At 43.5% G+C, this 23,386-nt stretch overlaps 1 protein-coding gene across 5 annotated transcripts in view; it reads right to left on the bottom strand.

The window, feature by feature from the left end:
- fbxo9 (F-box protein 9) overlaps positions 1-23,386 on the bottom strand; it is a 94,122-nt gene that overhangs the window by 44,135 nt on the left and 26,601 nt on the right. For all 5 annotated transcript variants that reach the window (XM_085996466.1, XM_085996470.1, XM_085996467.1 and 2 more), the window contains 3 exons: positions 21,719-21,877; positions 20,473-20,530; positions 6,652-6,751 (listed from right to left, as the gene is read on the bottom strand). In XM_085996466.1, coding sequence (XP_085852592.1) covers positions 6,652-6,751; positions 20,473-20,530; positions 21,719-21,877 — 317 coding nt within the window. The remainder of the gene's footprint in view (positions 1-6,651; positions 6,752-20,472; positions 20,531-21,718; positions 21,878-23,386) is intronic.

Below are 23,386 nucleotides of genomic sequence, written 5' to 3'. Positions count from 1 at the left end.
TCCGCCACCTCTTGGCCAGGTTATTCTGAAACTGGTTGCATTGTTCCTCATTATTTTTCTTGTCTTCACTTTTTTATGTCAACTGCAAACTTGGAAGATTTTTCTTACGATTACCAATGCAATAATCTATTTTTATTTTTTTTAAAGAGTTCCAAGAATGACCCTTGTGGTACCCTGCTGCCAACCTATTTTCAGCCTGAAATGTTCCAACCTATGCCTACCCTCTATTTAACCCAATTTTCTATCCAGCACCAAACTTAGCTTCCTATTTCCAGACTCTTTAGCACAACCATTAATCTGGAGCCTTCTCAAAAACTTTTGCAAAATTCAAGTATATATATCAAATATATTTTCTCTGTACCATATCAGTAATATCTTTAAAAAAAACTCCACCAGGTTAGTTAAACATGTCCATCCTTTCCTGAATCTATACTGGCCATCTTTTAACAATTCATGTTCTTCCAAGTGTTCAGCCATTACAATCCCAAGTAATTTCCAAAAACTTTCCCCAAGACTGTTAAGCATGCTGGTTTAGTTTCCTGGTATGTCTCCTTGACTCCTTTTTAAATAGTGGAGTTAATATCGCTATTTTCGTATGGAATTTCTCCTGAATTTAGCAAACTTACAAAATGCCAGTCATTTGAGCACAAGTTGCCTGAACCAGATACTTAATCTTTTATAACCATACCCTTTATTATTTGCATGGAAGGAGGGCTTAAGCAGAGACGGTGCTAGACAACTTCTGGGGATCTGAAATTGTCCGACAGTGCTGGATACTATGACAAAGACAAGGATGGCAACTCGGAGGAGGGAAATCGGAGGTGGAGAAGCTTCATAGACAGAATGGCCTTCACCTAAATGGAATCATACCAATGTCCTCACAGAGATAGCAAATAGAGTAGTGAGGAAGGATTAAACTAACAAGATAGGAGGAAACACAAATGTTAGAACAAATTAGGGAAGGGTTACAATTAAGTATTGTGAGGGGGCAAATCAATGATAAGCTCAGGTAAGGGATATGGAAGGATGCACCTTAAGGTAAATAGAGAAACTAAGTGGCATTATGAAGGAAAGAATAAGTAAAAAAAAAAGACGGGAAAGGGGCATTGAGAAGGACAAATCATTCAGAGTTGCAGTGTTTATATGCGAATGTGCAAAGCATTAGAAATAAAGTTAGCGAACTAGAGTTAGGAAGAACATGCTGTCGTAGCCTTGGTGGAAACTAGGCTTCAGCCAGGTTTCAAAATATTCCAAACAGCAGAATTTTCAAGAGAGAGACAAGTGAAGGAATAAAAGAAGTAGATGTGACCCTATAAATGAAGGATATAATTACTGATAGAAAGGGAAGTTTATATTGATAGTGATGCTCAGACACAGCCTGTCAGAGTTAAATTAGGAAATAATCAGGGACTCATTACCATAGTGGGAGTATATTGTAAACCACAAGATACTGTAGTGGGAAAAATGAGGATTGTACAGTAATAGAGTTACACTATGGATCTTTAAGGGGGCAAGATTAATCTTGGGGTTTAGCCCAAAATGGGCAATAGCGAATCGGCAGCCCATTTTACACCCTGGATGATTTTCTTTTAGCAATGATGAATTTCACCCCTTAAGTATCTCAATAAAGTAAAAGTTTGTGGGTCAAATTGAGGAAGGGAATGCATCCTGAACTGTATCATCATCAGTAAATTATATGTCCAACAAGAAAAGATGCAGCATTAGATCTGGATCTGGGTAATGAAGGAGGACAACTTCGCGAACTGAAATCAGGAGAACACTTAGGAAATAATGACCATAGTAGTGAACCTGACCTCGTAGCAGGCCTCTATGTGGGGCAACATCTGGGCAACAGTGACCACAACATTGTACGGTTTCAATTGGCTGGTAGAACTAAAGGTACTGAGAATCTACAACGTGTACTAGATTTCAGCAACTTAACTAAAGAGAGTTGAGTATAAGGAACAGCTAAAGAAAACAAAGGCTGCTATTAGATCAGCTGAAAGGCGAATGGAAAAGAGGATTGTAGACAATTGTGGAAGTAATGGGATAAGCTTTTTCAGTTATCAGAAGAGTCAGAAAACTGTCAAAGACTGTATTGGGCCATTGAAGGATGTTCAAAGACAGGTTACAAAGGACTCACTGGATACAGCGGAAATATTAAATGAGTACTTTGCATCGGTCTTCACTCTGGAAGACGATGCTCGACTATTAGAATTGAATGATTTTAATAATAAAAATGGTAATATTAAAATAGATGAACATATTGTTTTAGACAGAATTCAGAACTTGAAAATAGGTAAGAGCAACCAGGCCGGATGATATCCACCCGAGGGTCCTCAGGGAGATGGGACACGTGCTGTGCGAGCCCCAGCCATATTTCTAATTGCTCACCGCACGCTGGGATGGTTCCTGTAGACCGGAAGGAGGCTAATGTAGTCCAATCTTTAAAACAAGTGACAAAACGGACCCGGGTAACTATAGGCTCACGAGTAATTAGTAATAGGAAAAATACTTGAGGGAATCATTCGGGATGCAATACATAATTCTTGGATAGAGAAGGATATATTAGGGACACCCAACATGGCTTCACAAAAAGGTCATGGCCTAGAAAGTCAGTGGGCTGCGCCACCAGTTTGCGCCCAAAGAGGGCACTCAGTGGCTTTAGCGCCACTGGCCACACCTCCCGCGATATTTAGCGCGTCGCTAATGGCGGCGTTAGCCTGTAGCGCTGCGCCGCCACCGATGACGTCATCGGTGTGCGCAGAGCCCCGCTCCCGCCCCGATGACCATATTTGGTCGCGCCCGCCTCTTTAACGCCGGTCGCAAATCGCGACCGGTTCACAGGGCCTACCTGTGGCGGTCTAGTTAAGGTGGAGGTGCGGGGCGGCAGCTTTTTCGGCGGCCGCCTGCCAGCACCTCCGTCCCCGGCCTCCTAAACCCCCCCCCCCCCGCGGCATTGCCGGCTGTTTCCCGAGAGCCCGGCACTTCTCCTTGGTGCCGGGCTCATTTGCCGGCACTCGTGAGCGGGGATCGCGCTGTTGCAGGCACCTCCCCCTTAACAGTGGGAGGAAGGCCTGCAGTACCGCAGCGTGCCGTGCAGCAGCGTGTGGCGCTGCGGCCCTTAGCGCGCCGATATTCAGGGTGAGCGCCCCAAGCGGGGCGTGGGGAGCCTCGAGTAGCGGCCCGCTTCCGTTTGGGGCGCAGAAACTGAATATCGGGATGGCGCAAGTGGCTCCGCTCGCAGCGGTAATTCTGGCGCCCAGGCGAGCTTGGCGCCCAACTGAATTTTTAGCCCATGTCTTACAAATCTGATTGTATTTTTTGAACAAGTCACAAAGATGGTGGAGAAGTCACGAAGATGGTGGATGAGGGAAGCCCAGTATATATTGTCTACTTAGCTTTTAATAAAGTACTGCACAAGAGGCTTCTCTACAAGATTGAAACCACTGGTATTAGTGGTAATATATCGAGTTGGACTGGGAACTGGCTGGAAGGACGTAGGCAAAAAGCAGTTATAGATGGATTTGGATCTGTTTGGAGACTGGTCACCATTGGTGTCCTGTAGGGATCGGTGTCGGGACTGTTGCTCTTTACTATTGTTAATAATAATCTAGATGTAGGTGTTGGGGGCACGATCAGCAAATTTGCAGATGATACGAAGATCTGTGCGAGTGTTAGGACTGTAGACGATGCTTGACTGCTTCAGGCGGATCTTGATGTGTTGGGGGATTGGGTTTGAGACAGGCAAATGCTGTTTAACTTGGAAAAGTGCAGTGTTGTGCATGTGGGCAGGGCGAATGCTCAACATACATACCAAAATTCAGAGAAAAGCATTAAAGAAGGTGGAGAAAGAGAGAGATCTGGGCATTCTTGTGCATACATCTCAAAGTACCTGAGCAATGCCGTGAAGCGATAGCTAGAGAGAATAGGGTGTTGGGGTGCATTCAAAGGACAATTGAGTACAGGACGAGGCATACTATTTTGTCCTTGTAAAAGGCCTTGATCAGGCCTCACTTTGAAGTTTTGGTCTCCTCACATGGTGGGTGATCTTGAGGCTTTGGAAAGGGTGCAGGAGGGCTAGTAGTCTAATTCCCAGTATAAAGCATCTTAATTATCAAGATAGGCTAAAGGCTTAGAGAAATGTAGATTTAAGGGTAATCTAATTGAGGTTTATAAGATGATGAAGGGAATAGATTGTGTTCCAGTTGCCAGTTTGGGGAGAGGTAATAGAGCTTTTCAAAATTTTTGAGAGGGTAAATAGTGAAAGATTATTTACATAGGAACATAGGACATTGGTCAGCAAATCAATAATGGGAGGGCATTAACTCAAGATTATCACTAGAAAAACAAGGGGGAAGTTAGAAGAGTAGCTAGTTCCAGTTGAAGAGCTAGCACCAGCACACAGGTGATGGGTCAAATTGCCTCCTCTTATTTCTATGACATAGACCATGACGATCCTAGGTTCAATTCCCAGTCGGTGTTGAGTTTTCTTATTTCAGCTTGGCAGCAGTAAGGTGCTACAACTGACCTCCCATGTCCCTAAGCGAGGGAAGGAAAAAAATAGCCAAGGTTTCCTGTCTCTGTTGCTAGTCAGGGATCCTACTGAAATGTGTGTGTGTATAAATGTTGGGTTCTAATTCAACTGTGATACCTGCCTCAGTCAACTAGCCTGCAACACCCAAGGTCAGGTCCACACATGAATAATAACCACATGTAAGGTATTATAGGAAAGACAGCACCTAAAGAATCACAATCCAGCTTGAATTTTAAGGGCAGGAATTGGGGGGGGGGGGGGGGGGCTGCTGGGGGACATAACATTTTGAAACACGTGTATATTTAGAAAAATTGATTTAAAAAAAATGATTTTTACAGGCCACCCAGTTAAATCAAGAAGTGATAATGTAATAAAGTGCTAGTCTAGTGACAAAACATAGAAACAGAAGTCGGCCATTAGCCCCTCGAGCCTATCCTATTGTTCAATTACATCATAGCTGATCTAAACCTCAACTCCATTTACCCACCTTTAATCCATATCCCTTGATATACTTACTCAGTCTTGAAAATGTCAATTGACCCAGCATCCACAGCCTCTTAGGAGGGAATTCCACATTTCCACTAACCTTTGTGTGATAAAGTGCTTCCTGATTTCACTACTGAATGGCTCAGTTCTAATTTTAAGGTGTGGAGATGCCGGAGTTGGACTGGGGTGGACAAATGTAAGAAGTCACACAACACCAGGTTATAGTCCAACAGCTTTATTTGAAGTCACAAGCTTTCGGAGCGCTGCTCCTTCGTCAGGTGAAGTGGAGAGATGCATAAAGACACAGCTTATATAGTCAGAGATTAAGCTGTTGGACTATAACCTGGTGTTGTGTGACTTCTTACATTTCTAATTTTAAGATTGTGGATTACCTCATCAGAGGAAACAGATACTCTCTATCTACTCCATCGGATCCTTTTAACATTTTAAACACAATTGGATCACTCCTCATCTTTCTAAATTCAAGGGATTACAACCCAGGTTGATGCAACCTGCCCATATAATTTAACCTTTTAAGCTCTGGTGTAATTTTGATAAAACTGTGCTGCACCCGCACCAAGGTCAATGTATCCTACATGAGGAATGGTACAGAGAACTGAGCTCGATACTCCACATGGGGTCTGACCAAGGCGCTGTGCGACTAAAGCATAACTACCTCCCTTTTGCATTCCAACCCTCGAGATAAAGGCCAACAAATACCTTTTGTACCTGTGCACTAGCTTTTTGCGATTTGTGAACCTAGACACACAACTCCCTATTCTCCTCCAGTTTCTAGTCTCTAGTCATTAAAAAAATTCCAATTTGTCTTTCTTGGATCACACTTCCTCACACTGAACGCCAGCTGTCACGGTTTTGTCCACTCATTTAAATCTGTATGTCCCTTTGTTACTTTCTGTTCCCATCTACACAACTTACTGTCATCTGAAACCTTTCAGCAGGAGTTGGTCAGAACTCCTCATATAACATAAACTAGTTACTTCACATATCCATTTAGTTTAGTATAGCACTTTTCACAAACAAAAAAAAAAAAATCGAAGGAACGAACTGGTCGTTAAATGAATGTTGAGCTTCCCCATCAAGGGTAATTAAATGGCAGAGAGAAATACTGTACTGTTCAATACTTTATAAACCTGTTGTAGTGTTATAGTGACGTGCATGCAGGACATCCTTAACTTCAACCTCCCTGTCTCTGGGGAAAAACAAAACTATTTGCATAGGACATAGTCCCCAACTTAAACTGTTTTTATATAAAGTAAGTTAACATGGTAATTATTTTAAAAAATCAGTTCTGCAAGAAAATTTAGATCGTAATACCTTTAGCACCATACAACTCATGAAAGGAAGTACATGCTGTTTACAGTACTGAATTATTCTCTGGCTTTATTTTTCCCTTGTACTATTGAATACCTGGTAGCCTTTCATTCAATAATGAATTTAATGCAGAGTAAATTAATTGCATGAAGCAAATGTTACATTTATTTCCTTTAACCAAATTCTTTCACCATACAGTATATGCAAGTAGTCAAACATAGTTTCTAAAGAAAAGCATCTATATTTTTCACCCTGAATCACTAGAATAGAGTCTGAGCAGTAATTTTTCCACATACTAAGCTTTGCCACTTCCATCACTTTCGGGAGAATGGGCATAGTTGATCCTGAATTCTATGTCAGGTACAAGGTGCATGGCCCTCCGATAGTATTTGATGGCTGAAATCAAAAAGGATATTATCAGTATCTAGATCATAAGCATAGCATCCCTTTACTAAGTTGACATCGGATACAATTTGAAACCAGTCATAATGTTCTTCTTTGCAACAAACATCACAACAGAATCAAAAGAAATGACTGAATGGCAAATTCGATCTCTTTCCCAATGTTGAGAGACAACAGTTATTGCAGGGGTATAACAACAACTTGTATTTATATAGCACCTTTAATGTAGTAAAACGTCCCAAGGCGCTGCACAGGAGTATTTTAAGACAAAAAATTAGACACCGATCCACATAAGGATAAATTAAGGCAGATGACCAAAAGCTTGGTCAAAGAGGTAGGTTTTAAGGAGCCTCTTAAAGGAGGAAAGAGAGGTAGTGAGGCGGAGAGGTTTAGGCAGGGAATTCCAGAGCTTAGGGCCTAAGCAACAGAAGGCACGGCCACCAAAGGTTGCGCGATTATAATCAGGGATGTTCAAGAAAGCAAAATTAGAGGAGTGCAGATATCTGCGGGGGGGGGGGGGGGGGCGGGTGCGGGGTTGTGGGGCTGAAAGAGATTACAGAGATAGGAAGGGGCGAGGCCATGGAGAGATTTGAAAACAAGGATGAGAATTTTGAAATCGAGATGCTGCTTAACCGGGAGCCAATGTAGGTCAGCGAGCACAGGGGTGATGGGCAAACGGGACTTGGTGTGAGTTAGGACACGGGCAGCCGAGTTTTGGATGACCTCAAGTTTACGTAGGGTGGAATGTGGGAGTGCGTTGGAATAGTCAAGTCTAGAGATAACAAAGGCATGGATGAGGGTTTCAGCAGCAGATGAGCTGAGGCAAGGGCGGAGACGGGCGATGTTACAGAGGTGGAAATAGGCGGTTTTTCTAATGCTGCGGATGTGGTCAGAAGCTCATTTCAGGGTCAAATATGACACCAAGGTTGTGAACAGTGTGGTCCAGCCTCAAACGGATGTTAGGGGGAGGGATGGAGTCAGTGGCTAGGGAACGGAGTTTGTGGCGGGGACCGAAAACAATGGCTTCAGATTCGTCAATATTTAATTGGTGAAAATTTTTGCTCATCCAGAACTGTATGTCAGACAAGCAAGTCTGACAATTTAGAAATCATGGAGGGGGTCGAGAGAAGAGGTAGTGAGGTAGAGCTGGGTGTCGTCAGTGTACATGTGGAAACAGACGCTGTGTTTTCGGATGATGTCGCCAAGGGGCAACATGTTGATGAGAAATAGGAGGGGGCCAAGGATAGATCCTTGGGGGACACCAGAGGTAACGATATGGGAGCGGGAAGAGAAGCCATTGCAGGTGATTCTCTGGTTACGATTGGCTAGATAAGAATGGAACCAGGCGAGTGCAGTCCCACCCAGCTGGATGACGGTGGAGAGGCGTTGGAGGAGGATGGAGTGGTCAACTGTGTCAAAGGCTGCAGACATGTCAACAGGACGAGGAGGGATAGTTTACCTTTGTCACAATCACAAAGGATGTCATTTGTGACTTTGATGAGAGGCATTTCGGTACAGGTTGAGCGTCCAAAATCCGGAGTTCTGGAATCCGGGACAATTGGTTGCAGGGTCATCCGGAATCTGTAAAATGTTCCGGAATCCGGAACTCTGGATTTTGGACGCTCAACCTGTACTTCAAAAAGCCATGAACTTTTGTTGTCTTTTTTTGAAAAACCCTATGAAAAATGCGAATGATGCAATAAAACTTTAGTGTTGTGTTTTATCCTCCTTAATCTGCACAGCTCCACAAAGTGTTTCCACCAGGCTGCAGCCACGGCACCACGCCGCCCTGGTGGCCTAGTGTGGGCCATCGGATGATCTGCAGAGCTCGCAGCATCCCTCCCCTTTAACAGAAGGGGAGGGGCGGAGAAATGCGTCAGCACTACGCAGAGCGGCCCAGGCATTTCCTGACTCTGAACGTGATTCTGATGTCCGAAGTCCAGAAATGCCCGAGCCCAAGTTGCAATATTTCTGGACTTCGGACATCAGAAACACGTTCCGAAGTCCGGAAAAACACAAAAACCGGCTAGGCCTCGGTCCCGAGGATTCAGGTCACTCAACCTGTACTGTTGCAAGGGCGGAAACCTGATTGGAGGGATTCAAACATGGAATTGCGGGAAAGATGGGCATAGATTTCGGAGGCGTCAACACACTCAAGGACTTTGGAGAGGGAAGGGAGGTTGGAGATGGGACAGTAGTTTGCAAAGGACAGAGGGATCAAGGTTTGTTTTTTTTGAGAGGGGTGATGACGGCAGATTTGAGGGAGAGGGGGACAGTACGAGAGAGAACGGTTAACAATATCAGTTAACATGGGAGCCAGAAAAGGAAGTTGGGTGGTCAGCAGTTTGGTGGGAATAGGGTCGAGGGAGCAGGAAATTGGTCTCAGACAAGATGAGCGCAGAGAGGTCATGAGGGGAGATCAGAGAGAAACTGGAGAAAGATGCGAGTCCAGGGCTAGGGTAGGGGGGAATCTTAGAGGAAGTTTGGTCCAGTGGGCTAGAGGAAGAGAAGTGGCAGAGGCAGCTGAACAGATGGTCTCAATATTAGAGACAAAGAAGTCCATGAGCTCCTCACACTTGTTATCGGAGGTGAGGGTGGAGGAGACACGGGAGAGGGGTTTAAGAAGACGGTTAGCAGTAAAGAATAGGAGCCAGGGTTTATCTTTGCATTCCAGAATGATTCCAGAACAGTGAGCAGTTTTGGCAGACGACAGCAGGGCCCGATAGTGCTTTATGTGGTCTAGCCAGATCTGGTGGTGAACGGCTAAACCAGTTGTTCGCCATATCCTCTCGAGTCTGCGTCCCTTGGACATAAGGGAACGAAGATGAGAGCCGTACTAGGGGAAACGGCCAGGGTGAGAGAGGGTAATTGTTTTAGTGGGAACTAGGGCATCAAAGATAGTGGCGAGGGTGTGGTTGAGCAGATCGGTAGCTGCAAAAATGTCATGGTGAATGGAGGGCCAGAGGTTGAACAGTTGGGATTTCATAAGTGCAGTTGTAAGAGAGTTGGGAGAGTTTTTTTTCCAGGGGCGGACACAGAAGGGAGTAGGGTTTGGGGGTGGAAGGGGGATGTGGATGGAGAGCGATACAAGGAAATGGTCAGAGATTGACTTTATCTGCAATTGACACGATGGGAGTAGCGAGGCCACAAGAGATGGCAAGGTCGAGGGGGTGGCCGTGAATATGGGTTAGGGAGTTTAGATGGAGGGAGAGATTAAGGGAGGATAGGAGGTTAGTGAACTCAGTGGAGAGAGCATGATGAATTGAGATGGAGGTTGAAATCACCAAGGATGAGAAGTCATTCAGTGCAGAGGTGGAGAGGGGAGAACAGTGAAGATATCTCAGTAATAACGTTTTTATGGTACTTGGGTAGGCGGTAGAGAACAAGAATTTTAAATGAGAGGTGAGAGAGGTGGAATAAGGTGAGATGCTCAAAGGAGGAGAAAATGCCGGAGGAATAGGGGGACAAACCAAGGTGTGATTTGGTGATGAGAGCCATACCGCCACCATGGCGGTCTGTGCGGGGCAAGTGGTGGAAGGTATAGCCAGGTGGGGAGGCTTCATTTAAGGGGAAGATGTCATCACCCCTCAACCAAGTTTCCGTCAGGGCCATGATGCCGATGCAATCCTCCACGATGAGCTCATGGATGGCAAGGGCCTTGTTCGCAAGTGAACGGATATTCTGGAGGGAAATGTGGAGAGGGTCGGTAATGGCTGCCCCCTGCCAGCATCCACAGGGTCAGCGTTGGAGGGGGATGAGTTGGATGGGGAGGGGATTGGCAAGATTTACCCCCAGTGGGCGAGGTCGGCAAGAGAGTTGGATGGTACAGTTGGGGTTGCTGCTTGTACGACGGCAGTGACGAGTGCCTCGATGGGCCTTTTGTAGGATGCCAAGAGAGGCACAGAGGGAAGCTGTGAGCTTATCTTAAGAGGGAGTCAAGCCTGGGATGGCGGCAGGAGAGTAGGAAGGTCGAACAGTAATGAAGGATTGGGGTAGGGATTTGGGAGGGCAATGTATCCAGGAGAAGAGAGGTGAAAGGAGGCACGACGACAGGGGAGAGCGGTCAGGGAGGGATAGAGAGAAAAGGAAAATAGGGGGAAAAAAGTGGAATGGTTCGGGTCTGGGGCAGCAGCCAAAGTGCGCACGCGAATGGACACGGGAAAAACTCAGGTTACATAGGCCTGTTTAAATGTAATAATTAATGGAATACATATTTCCTGGTAGCAGGGAATAGGTTGGGAACAATAGTAGGGAGACCAGGGTCAAAGTCAGAGGTACCATGGAAGGGCAAGCCGACGTAAGCAGGATGGGGCCGGTACGGAGCATCGACAGCCCGCTGTCCAAAGCAGGTGAGTGAAGTCTAGAAGCTATTTGAAGGGTAGGGAGTTTGAGGATGGATGAAAGGATGTATACAATTATAAAAAATATCAAAATGAGGTGGTTGTATGAGAAGCCAAGAATTACACTCATGTACAATTTAAATAAAACAAGGCAACTGCCACATAATTTTATTACTTATGTATTATTTCGCAAGTGAAAGAAATTTTTTTTTACACCGTACTATCAGATTTACTGCATCAGAAAATATTGTAGTCCCTTTGCAATCAACTTTTTTCCTCTCCACTAATTATTGAGCAGCTTCATTGGATGCTGAACAGCAACGCAACACAATTAAGCAGCTGAATTAAAACATATGCAATGTATTTCATCAATTTATTATGTGTGAAGATCAGTTTCTTGGTGACCAGGGAAATTACTTTTACTTTAAAAAAAAAAAAGAAAAAATTGAAATTATGTTGTACAGTTGATTTTGCTGTGCGGCAGTGACTTTTTATCATATGTATATAGCATGATCCTATAGAAACAAATTGATGGAAGCAGTGGAGATTCCTTCACAAGTTCTACTCTCTCCAATGTGTTTGTTCCATCAAAAACTCAACCATTTTGAAAACCAAAGAATTAAACTTTTTTTAGGAATGACGTATGAGGAGCGATTGGGTCGATTGGACTTATACTCACTGGATTTTAGAAGAATGAGAGGGGATCCCATTGAAACTTATAAAATTGAAACTTATAAAATTCTAACAGGACTAGACAGACTAGATGCAGGAAGGATGTTCCTGATGGCAGGGGAGTCCAGAACCAGGGGTCACAGTCTAAGGATAAGGGGTAGGCCATTTAGGACAGAGATGAGGAGGAATTTCTTCACCCAGAGAGTGGTGAACCTGTGGAATTCTCTACCACAGAAGGCAGTTGAGGCCAATTCATTAAATATATTTGAGATGGAGTTAGATATATTTCTTAAGGCTAAAGGGATCAAGGGATATGGGGAGAAGGCAGGGACAGGGTACTGAATTTGGATGATCAGCCATGATCTCATTGAATGGCGGAGCAGGCTCGAGGGGCCGAATGGCCTACTCCTGCTCCTATCTTTGATGTTTCTATGTTTAAAAAAAAGCAATGTTCTCAAAATCTGAAAAGTGACATAGTCCATTCTTCAAAAACACTGGCTGAAAAAATGTTTCTTGACGCATTGGTATTAAACCGACTAGCAGTGTTTCTCAAACTGACGTCCACAGATCCCTGGGGGTCCAGAGACTTTCCAGGGGGTTCATGGCCAGTCCGCTCTCTGCCGCCCTGCCCCGTACCGACCTGCGCCGCCGAGACCATGGTTTTCCTCAAGCTCCGGGACAAGGTAAGTCCCACGCACTGCACCTTGTTGTTAGTGAGGCTGTGGAAGAGGAGCTTGGGCCTCAGGCTGCTTAGGCCTGCGAGCTGGGGCCAGGGGACGGTGACTGGAGCCTGAGCCGAGCCGCCGGGAAGGGGGGAAATCACTTAACGGCTGGTGGGCCCCCGAGGGCCGGTTCTTCTCCTGCTCCTCCCTCTATCCCAGAATCAGGGTTGTCGAGTCGCTGCCACCCCCGGTTGTAGTGGGATTTCACCGGTTCCCCTGGGTTACTCGTATCGTGCTGGGTCGCCTCCTCCTCTGAGGTATGCCAGTGACCGGTCCCTGGGCTCGTTTAACCTCCGGCTGATTTTATTCCATTGTGATGGATCAGAGGGGGAAGGGGTGGTGCGCGGCGGGGGTTCCGTTATTGAGGGGGGGTGGGGGCGGCATGCGCCGGGGCTTTGTAACCCGTTACTTTTGGTGCACACGCGGTGTCCCTTTGATGGGTTGTGGGTCCGGGTCTGTACTTTGTGCACGTGCTGAGCTCTTGATTTGAGCGAGGTTCTTTCTCCTGAGTGTGGAGAGCAGGTGGTGAATGAACTACGCTGCAATCTGCCTGTCTGTTTACATCCAGCTCCAGTGGCAGAGATTTATGAGCAGGTTGTGTGCCTGCCTTCTTAATTAGGAATTATGCTGGGAGAAGAAGTAAACTTCTGTCGGTGGCAGTCGGTAGGTCATATCCAATATGTTGATGGTACCAAAAGTCAAGTCTGATTTCTGAAACTGTTCGTAGAATCAGGTAATTTCAAGCCTGCTCCTCTTTAGAAAACCGACACTGATTCAGTTCTTGCAAATTATTCTCAACGATTGGGCCCGCCTCCTCAGAGGCCCACAGCTCTTTCACTTTGCAACAAGCGCTCCCTGTCGGTCGAGCGGATTCCTCTCCCTGGCGCCGCGGCCCTGTGCCATCCTCCTGACACATGATCGCGGGGCCCTTCAAACACGTGCCTGAACGTGTTCACGCGAACACCTGCAATCTCTCAGTGCCGCTGTTACAGAACATGCCAGTTGGACAGTATGGTGGTGAGTTGTGCCTCCAGCAGCATCTCAGCATGTGCATGGGTGCTCGTGCTGTCACTGACCTCGGCCAGCCTGCTGAGGGCTTTAAAACCAGCACAAAGTGGCTAATAGTGGCCATCTGTTGCTGCGGAGTACCCAGAATTAGTGGGAAGCAGGCACATCCATCTCTCTGATATCTGTAAGTAAATACCGGTTTTCTTAAAAGCATTATTAATACATTCTTTACTTGCAGCACTTTTATATTATGAGTATTATACAGTATTGTAATTTAGATGGGGGGGGGGGGGTCAGTGATTACTAATTGATTTGAAAAGAGGTCCCTCAACCAGAAGAGTTGGAGAACATGGACTCAGAAGGGGAAGATAATGCCTGACCAACTGCCTCGGTTTTTTTTTTTGAGGAAGTGAAAACCCATGACGTGGTGCAACTTGACTTCCAAAAGGCATAGTGGTTAGCACCGTTGCCTCACAGCGCCAGAGACCCGGGTTCGAATCCGGCCTCGGGCGACAGTCTGTGTGGAGTTTGCACATTCTCCCCGTGTTTGCGTGGGTTTTCTCCGGGTGCTCCGGTTTCCTCCCACAGTCCAAAGATGTGCGGGTTAGGTTGATTGGCTATGATAAATTGACCCTTAGTGTTAGGGGATTAAATACGTGGGGTTACAAGGATAGGGTGGGATATGTGATGGGGATCGGGTGGGATATGTGTCGGTGCAGGCTCGATGGGCCGAAATGGCCTCTATCTGCACTGTGGGGTTTCTGTGATTTGACAAAGTTCCACATAAAAGACTATTCATTAAACTCAAAGCTGTGGGGGTTCAGGGAAATCTTGGAGATGATTAAGAAATTAGCTGAGGCATAGGAAAGTACTTGTTACAGGAGTTATGTGGTGGTGGTTTGGTGGGGGGAGGGTGGAGTAGTGAGCCTCAGGGCTTGGTGCAGCAGCCACTACTGTTTGTAATTTATATAAGTGATCTCGAAAGCAGGCATCCGAGATGCATACTTCTAGAGGTATACAAGACGGCTGGAAAAAAGTTGAACCAGAATATTACTTTAAATTAAACTGCAGTAGTAAAATAATGTGGCACAGAATCAAACTAGTAAAATGTAATTTTAGGAACAATATCAGGAAAGTCTGCTTCAGATTGATCAATGTGTGGAATAGATTTCCAAATAGAGTAGTGGAGGGAAAAACCCTGGAATATTAATAAAACCAATGGAACCCACAATTCAGATGGGCCAAATTGCCTTTCTGCTCCATAATTATCTTATGAACTTTCAAATGCTTATCCTGATCACTATTCTGAAGATAAATGACCAACAAATGTCATGTAACACGAGAGATGGTGCAAGTGTCACTTTGGCTGAATTGGTAACATTTTTGTCCGAGTTAGAAGTGGATTTAAGTTCCACTCCTAAACTTGATGCATATAATCTAGGTTGAGACTCCAATGATATGCACAAAATAGCTGTCACATTTGCCTGTTTAACAGCAGTCCCTGCATTTCAAAAGTAGGTCATTGTAGGGGAAGCACTTTGATGAGACATTTATGAGAGACATAATAATCAAGTATATAAATGCAACTCTATCACCGTCTGAATTTTCTCACAAAATCAATAGAGAACACTGAAATGGAGGTACAGTATTTTAACTAAAAACCTTGGAATCATTGACTACAATTCAAAAAATTCACATTGATTTGTTTGCTCAGTTTAGTTATTATATGTATCTCAGCCTGAAAAAATATTCAAGGAATGCTTAATGTCCTTCTACTCAAGTAATCTTTAAAAACAAATACATCCCACATTCCTCTCAACGAACAGTGGCAAATAGTCCCAAGTGAAACCAGGTGAAGAGGCATCCTGTTTTATTGAGAAAGATCAGGCACTTCTTAGCTTAAAAAGACTAAAAATAAATTTTCAAATTACATTCAGGGATTATTTTTAAGATAAATATTACAGGGCAAGACAATTTCATGAGTTCATTATTCTCATCTCATTCCTTAAGATCAGAATTATAACCTGTGTAAATTCTTAATTTGTTTCAGAAGACAAATTTTAATCAAGATTGCAAAGTAATGCAACCATCATTAATTCATTTTATCAAATGATTGACGAATGTCACTTTTTCGTCTGTAAAGCGTTTGGGATGTCCTGAGGTCGGGAAAGGCGCTATATAAATGCAAATTTTTCTTTTTTTATTTCAAGCAAAAAAAAAGCAACTTGTGTAAAACTAAATTGCAAAGCAACTGAAAACATATTTTACTATTTAATATAAAATCTTTTATTTCAGATTTTCAGCATTCGCAGTATTTTGCTTTTGTTTTACTATTTAATGGTAATTTCACAAGTTTAACTGTCATTTTAAGCATTTGTTTAGTTAGCTCAAAGACTGGGGAATGAATTGCCATCAGATATCCTACTTACAATCCGATGGGCAGATTGCTTGCTTGTGCCAATCAACAGCAACATCTTGTTTTTAAGTAGCACCTTTAATATAGAAAAACATTCCAAGGCGCTTCAGAGGTGTAATTAGACAAAACGGGAAAGAATTCACAGCGACAAGTGCACTCTGGGTAAATAAAACCAATACTGCCTTACTTTTGGTTTTGTTTTATGCCTGAAAAAGCCTGAAGACAATTGTATTGTCAGCACCCAGTAGGTATTTATTACAATAACCAGTAATTATGTCTGCGTCTCTCCCCCATTTAAATACTTAATAGTGAACGAAGGGAAGCAGAGCAGAATAGTGTGTAACATGCAGGAAGGAGAAGACCACCAAGCTGAAACTTTATAAACAAGATAGCTGTAAAATCCACTTGTGTGGTTGCCAGGTGAGGAGAGAAGCTGGCTTGACTGTATTCCCCCCACGATGGCCAAATAATCTCCCTATACTCACTGTCTAGGCTAACACATGAATATGGTCACTTGGATGAGGTATCGAACCGCTGTTGGTACCCATGGCAGCATACCCCAGCATGAGTCACTGCCTTCAGGAGAGGAAGGGAGAAAATAGGAACAAGAAAAACAAAACCAAAAAGACAACGATTAACTTGACACATATTTAGTTATGTTTCACTCAAGTTATACTTTTAAGAAATCTGAATAGGAGCACACCTGGGAAGAGGGGCTCCAATGGTTCAGTGGATCAATACATCATATGGTGCAGTACTCCGTTACAGAGATGAGAAAAGTCCCAGGTTAAATGTCTTCCTGAGTTAATTGGAAGCTCTGACATCAGCAGGGCAGCACATTTCTCATCACCCGAGGCTGGGAGAGGGAGGGGAAAATGACCAGTTATGGTTCTTACTTCTGATCACTATCTAGGACCACAAATGGTCAAGCTAGGCCTCCTGCTTCTGATCTCTCCCGAGGGCTTCCTGCTGGAACTGTACATAGGCACACAGCAATGAGATTTGCATTTGACTGGACTGCAATGATTTCTGCAGTTGAAAAACTCACCAACCTCATTGTCCAAAATAATATATGAAGAATGGACAATAGGGAAGGGTATGGGGTTTGCTGGTTTTCTTCAAAATAAAAATTTATGAAAAATTACATTGATAGAAGCGGCAGGAGCATTTTCATGGCTGAAAGTGAAACCCAGAATGGAGCGCATCTGTTTGCAGAGTTGCGAATGACAGTCATGTAAACAGAACAGAAATACATATCAGGGACAGGACAGGACAAAAGCACTGAGCTACCTTGAGGGAAAACATTGCAATAACAAACCAACAACCTCTGTGCCTATTCCGCAACTGCACTGATGTGGCTCTAACTGGCCCCAGGGGAGGACAGTGATTGGGGATCATTTAGAAAAATAAGCCAGCATGCTAAAACCCCTATTTTTTAAAAAATAAACAAGAGAGCAAGTCTGGGTGTGGAATGGGAATGACAGCACTGCAGGTTACATTGAACCAACTCACCCTGGTGGAAGAGACAGCCAGGGTCCCTCATCGCTTCCCACTAGTAGAGTATTTACAGGAAACTTTGTGCTATCCGGCACCGGCGGGAACGAGCTGTTGCCGTTCCCTCAAAACTGCCGGACACACCAGCGTTAATGTTGAAGCATACGGAGCTTTTCATCTCCGTATCTGACAACAAACACTGTTGCTTAGCAACAGCTTCGAAACAGTCGGCCCGTACCTTGGAAGCGTCTCTCTGAAGCTGTTGCTAAGCTACAGAGACTTTGCAGAGCCTGACTGTTGGAAAAAAAAAAAGCCACGAGAAGAAAAAAAACCTAACAAAACGGCTCCTGATTTTTGCCGGTGGCTCGAGCTTGCCGGACATTTAGCCTCCAGATAACACAAAGTTTCCTGTAATTACCAAATACAAGTTTAAGCATAAGATGTTAAAATGATTGGGAGACGAAAATAACAAAAAAGGTGCGAGTTAGACTTTTTTTAAATATGCACAAGAGGAAAAATTTGTGGCTGTGGTTCATATACATTTCAAATAAAAACGATAGCTCTTACAAAAAAGCACTGCAAAGTACAGTAGCATTATTTTAGTTAGATAATGGATACTGATTAATTTGCCATCTACTAAATATATGAACGATCATTATTCTTCTAAAATATATTTATCAAAGCACACATTCTAATTGCACATGTTTAACGTCAAACAGCTGAAAAGTGATACATTACCTGGAGGTCAAACATAAGCTCAAGACCGAGATCGATAGATTGTTGTTAGGCGAGGGTATCAGGGGGAAATGGAGCAAAGGCGGGTAAATAGAGCGGACATTCAGATCAGCCATCAGCTAATCGAATGGAGGAACAGGCTCGAGTGGCTGAATGGCCGACTTCTGTTCATTGCTTAGAAAAAAGGATGAGTTGTTGTGCTCACCAAGCCAAGGGATGTTACCAATGTGGAACAGATCAGGTACCTAGTCCTAGCATCCAGATCTCTCATTACATTCCTACATTACAACAGTGACTACACTTCAAAAAGTACTTAATTGGATGTAAAGCGCTTTGGGACGTCCGGTGGTCGTGAAAGGCGCTATATAAATGCAAGTCTTTCTTTTTCTTTCTCTCTCTCATGTCAGGTACCAGTAAAGTAAAACTCCATCGGCTCTACTTCAACAATGCGCCATACCATCAACCTCAGAAAAGCACCTGCAATTGCACCAGTGTCAACAACTGTTATTGAAAATCAAGAAATGACGGACTTGCTGAATACTTACTTTCTATCGGTCTTCACAGTCGAGGATAAGGATAAAGTAGTGGAAAATTGCCAATGTTACTCCATTATTTAAGGGCAAGAGAGAAAAACTAGGAAATTATATGCCCATTAGTCCAACATCTGTTGTGAGGGGACAGTGACTGAACACTTGGACAAACATGAACTGATCAGAGAGCACCATCATGGATTTTTTTTTTTAAAGGGTATGACATGTCTAACAAACCGAACTGAATTTTTTGAGGAGATAACTAACGTAGCAGATAAGAGTGTGTCTCTGGATGTTATTTATATGGGCTTCCAGAAGGCATTCGATAACGTTCCACATCAAAAACGAGAGCGCATGGAATTGGCGGCAACCTATTGACATGGGTAGAAAATTGGCTAGGAGGTAGGAGATAGTGAGGGGATAATGGGTATGTACTCTAATTGGCTGGATGTGACTAGTGGTGTCCCCCAGGGATCTGCACCAGAGCATCAGATTTTCACTATATTTATCAATGACTTAGATGAAGGAAGAGAGAGCCATATATCCATGTTTGCTGATGACAACAAGTTAGGTGACACAGTAAATAGTGTAGGTGGGAACAGAAATTTGCAAAGGGACATTGACAGATTAAGTAAATGGGCAAAACTGTGGCAGATAGAGTTCAATGTGGGGAAATGTGAAGTCATCCACTTTGGACCTAAAAGATGAGAGTATTTTCTAAATGGCGACAAGCTAGGAACTGTGGGTGTGCGGAGAGATTTAGGAGTCCAAGTACAGAAATCACTAAAAGCTAGTGGACAGGTACAAAAACTAATTAAAAAGGCTAATGGAATGTTGGCCTTTCTCTCAAGGGGGCTGATTACAAAGGGTGGAAGTTATGTTACAGTAATAAAGCTCTGCTTAGACTCCATTTAGAGTACTGAAGTCAGTTTTGGGCACCATACCTCAGGAAGGATATACTGGCCTTGGAGGAGGTGTAGTGCAGATTCACCAGAATGATAAAAGGGTTCAATTATGAGGACAAGTTGCATAGACAATTGGGGTGTTGAAGACGATTAAGGTTGATAGGGCAGAGAGACACTGTTTCCTCTGGTGGGGGGAGTCCAGAAAAAGGGGGCATAACCTTACAATTAGAGCTAGGCCATTCATGGGAGATGTCAGGAAGCACTTCTTCACACAAAGGGTAATGGAAATCTGGAACTCTCGTCCCCAAAAAGCTGTTGAGACTAGGTCAATTGAAAAACGGAGATTGATAGATTTTTGTTAGGCAAGGGTATTGAGGGTAACGGATCCAAGGCAGGTAGCTGGAGTTAAGATGTAGATCCGCCGTGATCTAAATTGAATGGCAGAGCTGGCTCGAGGGGCTGACTGGGCGACTCCTGTTCCTAATTCCATTTTCCACACTGAGACAGTAAGATTGCCTCTTTGGTGCTAAGTTTGGGCAGGTTGTATTGTGAGCCCTTGTCCATTATAAATTGAATTGAGACTGCCCAAACTCATTTCACATAGGAAAGTAACGTAACAGTTGACAGACAGAAGAGACTTATATCCCATCAGTTTTGGCTGAATTTAAACCTCGGTCTCAAAGCTGAAGCATTAAGTCTTGTTTGTAGGAACATGCGAAGGAGTTGTTTTTCTCTCAGATTCCAATAAAGATCAAAATATTTTTTTAAATGGGTGCAAATCTTTAAAATATGTGCAATCTGAACTTTTTGGTCCTTCACAAATGAAAACACATAAAACATGGGAATTCCTTTATAATTTAAAACACAGCTCACACACATATACATTAATTTACCTTCATAAACTGCTCCATTCTGTTCTTGCTCAACAGCTTTCAGGAACAATTCTTTGGCCTGCAAAATAAATATATACGCGAGTCAGCCGTTACATGTGCAAGCAAGCAGTAATATGTTACATGGCAAGAAGTAGCAGCTGTGAATTCAAACTCGGCTGCAAAGTTGGTCTGCAATGTGAAGCTAAATGACAGCCCAAATTTCCTTCGCAATTCACATCCAGCTCATCTGTTTCTCAAGCAACAGGTATTATGGAAATAGCTACTGTTGAAGCAGTTCATCATTAATGCTGGTGCTTGCTTCAAGCATGAGAACAGAATGAAAAATACATTTTGTGATATTTGTGAAGTGACCCATTTTAAATGCCATCTGCCTCTTGCCTTGATCCCCTGCAATATTAGGTGCAAACAGCTTGTGGTATTTTCATCCCTAAGATTGAAACCATCTCTGCAGCTGCCCCTGCCTTCATCTCCACCTGCTCCTGACCGCTCCCCAGCTCCCGATTCTGGATCCTATAGTTTTTCTCCCATCTCCTGCCTGATCTCTCCAAGCTCGTCACTTCTTTGAGATTCTCCTCCTGGTCACTTGACCCTATCCACACTGAACTCCCAACCGCACCCAGCTCCTAACCACTCGATTACCTACCTGGCCACCATGCATGCAGACACTGTTATTGGCTCTGCTGACATTATGAGTAGCTCCCTTTATTCAGGCACTGGCCCTCTCCCTTTCAAAATTACCTTCATCACAGCCTCCTTAAAAAGCCCACCCTTGTTTGCCCATCTGCTTCAACTAATCCATTTCTAAACTTCCTTTCCTCTCTAAGGTCTTCGATCAAGTTGTTGCCGCTCAGCCCTGTCTATTTCTCCCAGAGATAAAGCCACATAGTGACATGAATCAACTGAGCGGCCTGCGGGTGGTGCTGTCCAGGGAGAATATAAATACTCGGGCACGGGCCCAGCTTGCGCAGGACATTCTTAACAGGAACTAGTGAAGGACACAACTAGACCTCCATGTTGTAAAACAGTTGATTAAAGCTTTGTTTAATGCTTAGACCAAGTGCCTAGTAGTTTTTTTATGTCACATAGGTTATTCACAATGTAATTAAATGTCACAATACACAAGAATAATGAGCTAAATTATCTTTTCTCATCCTTGATTTATCATATGTTCTTAAGACAATGGTTAAGCTTTCCATCCTCAAAGCAATTAGACATAATATATTCCATGAAGCATTACAAACATTACCTTTTCTTCACGAGCAAGTTCCTGTTTCCCTTTGATACCTGAAGATTTGAAAGAAAGCCCTTTGCCAGAGGCTCTACCAGGTTCCATATCTGACCCATTAGAGCTTCCATTTGGATTCAGCTCAGACATCCATTGAGCTCGAAACACATTAAGTTCCTCCTTGAAAATAAGAGTAACATCGCCATATAAATATTTATAATTCACCCATGATGTAGCTAAAACTGCGCTCCCAGATTTAAAAAAAAGATTTAACATTTATTGTTTGCCTTTCTCTCAGTAAAATTTACCCTGTGACAAGAGTTCATAGAATCATATAGCACATGAGGAGGCCATTCGGCCCATCGTGCCTGTGAAAGAGCTATCCAATTAACTCCACTCCCTGTTCCCTCGCCACGGCAATGCAAATTTTCCTTTTCAAGTATATATCTAATTTCAGTTTTTTGTTACATATGGAAAAAGGGAGTTAAAAGATTTTATCGTAAGTGGGGATTCAGTGAATGTCAGACACAGTAACTGCTGTACATACTAAGTGCACATAGTGAATCTTAAGTTTAGAAAATGGGCAGACTGACCACAGATGAGGACACACGCAGTGAGGTCACAGGAGGCAGATTATCTCAAAAGCAACAAAATGAAATAATTTAGGCAGCAGCAGCCAGTTTTATATTTGCGTGTGCAAGTGGTAATGCCACAACCCAGACAAGCTGAAGGAAAACAAAACAAAAATTAAGAGGCAATAAGCAGCCCATTGGCTCTACTACCTTAAAAAAGCTAAATTAAGAGTTTTCATAATGCTTCTGTGTTAAATAAATCATTTGCCCTCCTTGTGTCAATAATGCAAGGTGAAATGACAGTGGGTGCCATCTCAAAGACTGAAATATGTAAGCCCATGGATATGAAGTTACAGCCCCAATACAGTGCAGTACTGAGGAAGTGCTGCACTGCCGGAGGTGCTGTCTTTCAGATGAGATGTTAAACCGAGGCCCCGTCTTCCCTCTCAGGTGGATGTAAAATATCCCATGGCACTATTCGAAGCAGAACAGGGGAGTTCCCCTGGTGTCCTGGCCAACATTTATCCCTCAACCAACATCACTAAAACAGATAATCTAGTCATGTGCTGTTTATGGAAATTTGCTGGGGTGCAAATTGTCATCAGCGTTTCCTTACATTACAATATTGACTACACTTCAAAAGTACTTCATTGACTGTAAAGCGCTTTGAGGTTTTTAAGGTTGAAAAAGGCATGTTAAAAATCAAAGTCCTTTCCAATATCTCACTCCCACGCATGCCTTGATTATTTTCGGTAATACTTCAATATTTGCTTTGTTCTTCAACAATTATTAGCTACGAACCATAAATTAAATACGTGGGACAAGCATTTCGTTGAAACTTCATAAGTACCTTTTACTCGTGTAGGTGATGCTGCGACAGCAATTTTCAATGTTAAAGGTATTACGATGTGCAAGACTTGATAGGTGCCATTTTATGAGAGTATGTTACCGAGGTTGGACAATCTGACCACAGATTGATCGAAATATTTTCTGAAAATATTTTTCTGTCAGTAACTGAAATTTCTAATACTCAAAATAAGGATTTAAACAAAATTCTGACAGCAGAGAAAGGGGGTGATATAAAGGCTGAGTGGGTTGTTCAAAAGGGGGAGAGGTA

The sequence above is a fragment of the Somniosus microcephalus genome, chromosome 9 (assembly GCF_052327205.1).
Source record: "Somniosus microcephalus isolate GS21.2 chromosome 9, FLI_Smic_1.0, whole genome shotgun sequence".
Classification (NCBI taxonomy): domain Eukaryota; kingdom Metazoa; phylum Chordata; class Chondrichthyes; order Squaliformes; family Somniosidae; genus Somniosus; species Somniosus microcephalus.
This window is presented reverse-complemented; position numbering and strand designations above follow the sequence as displayed.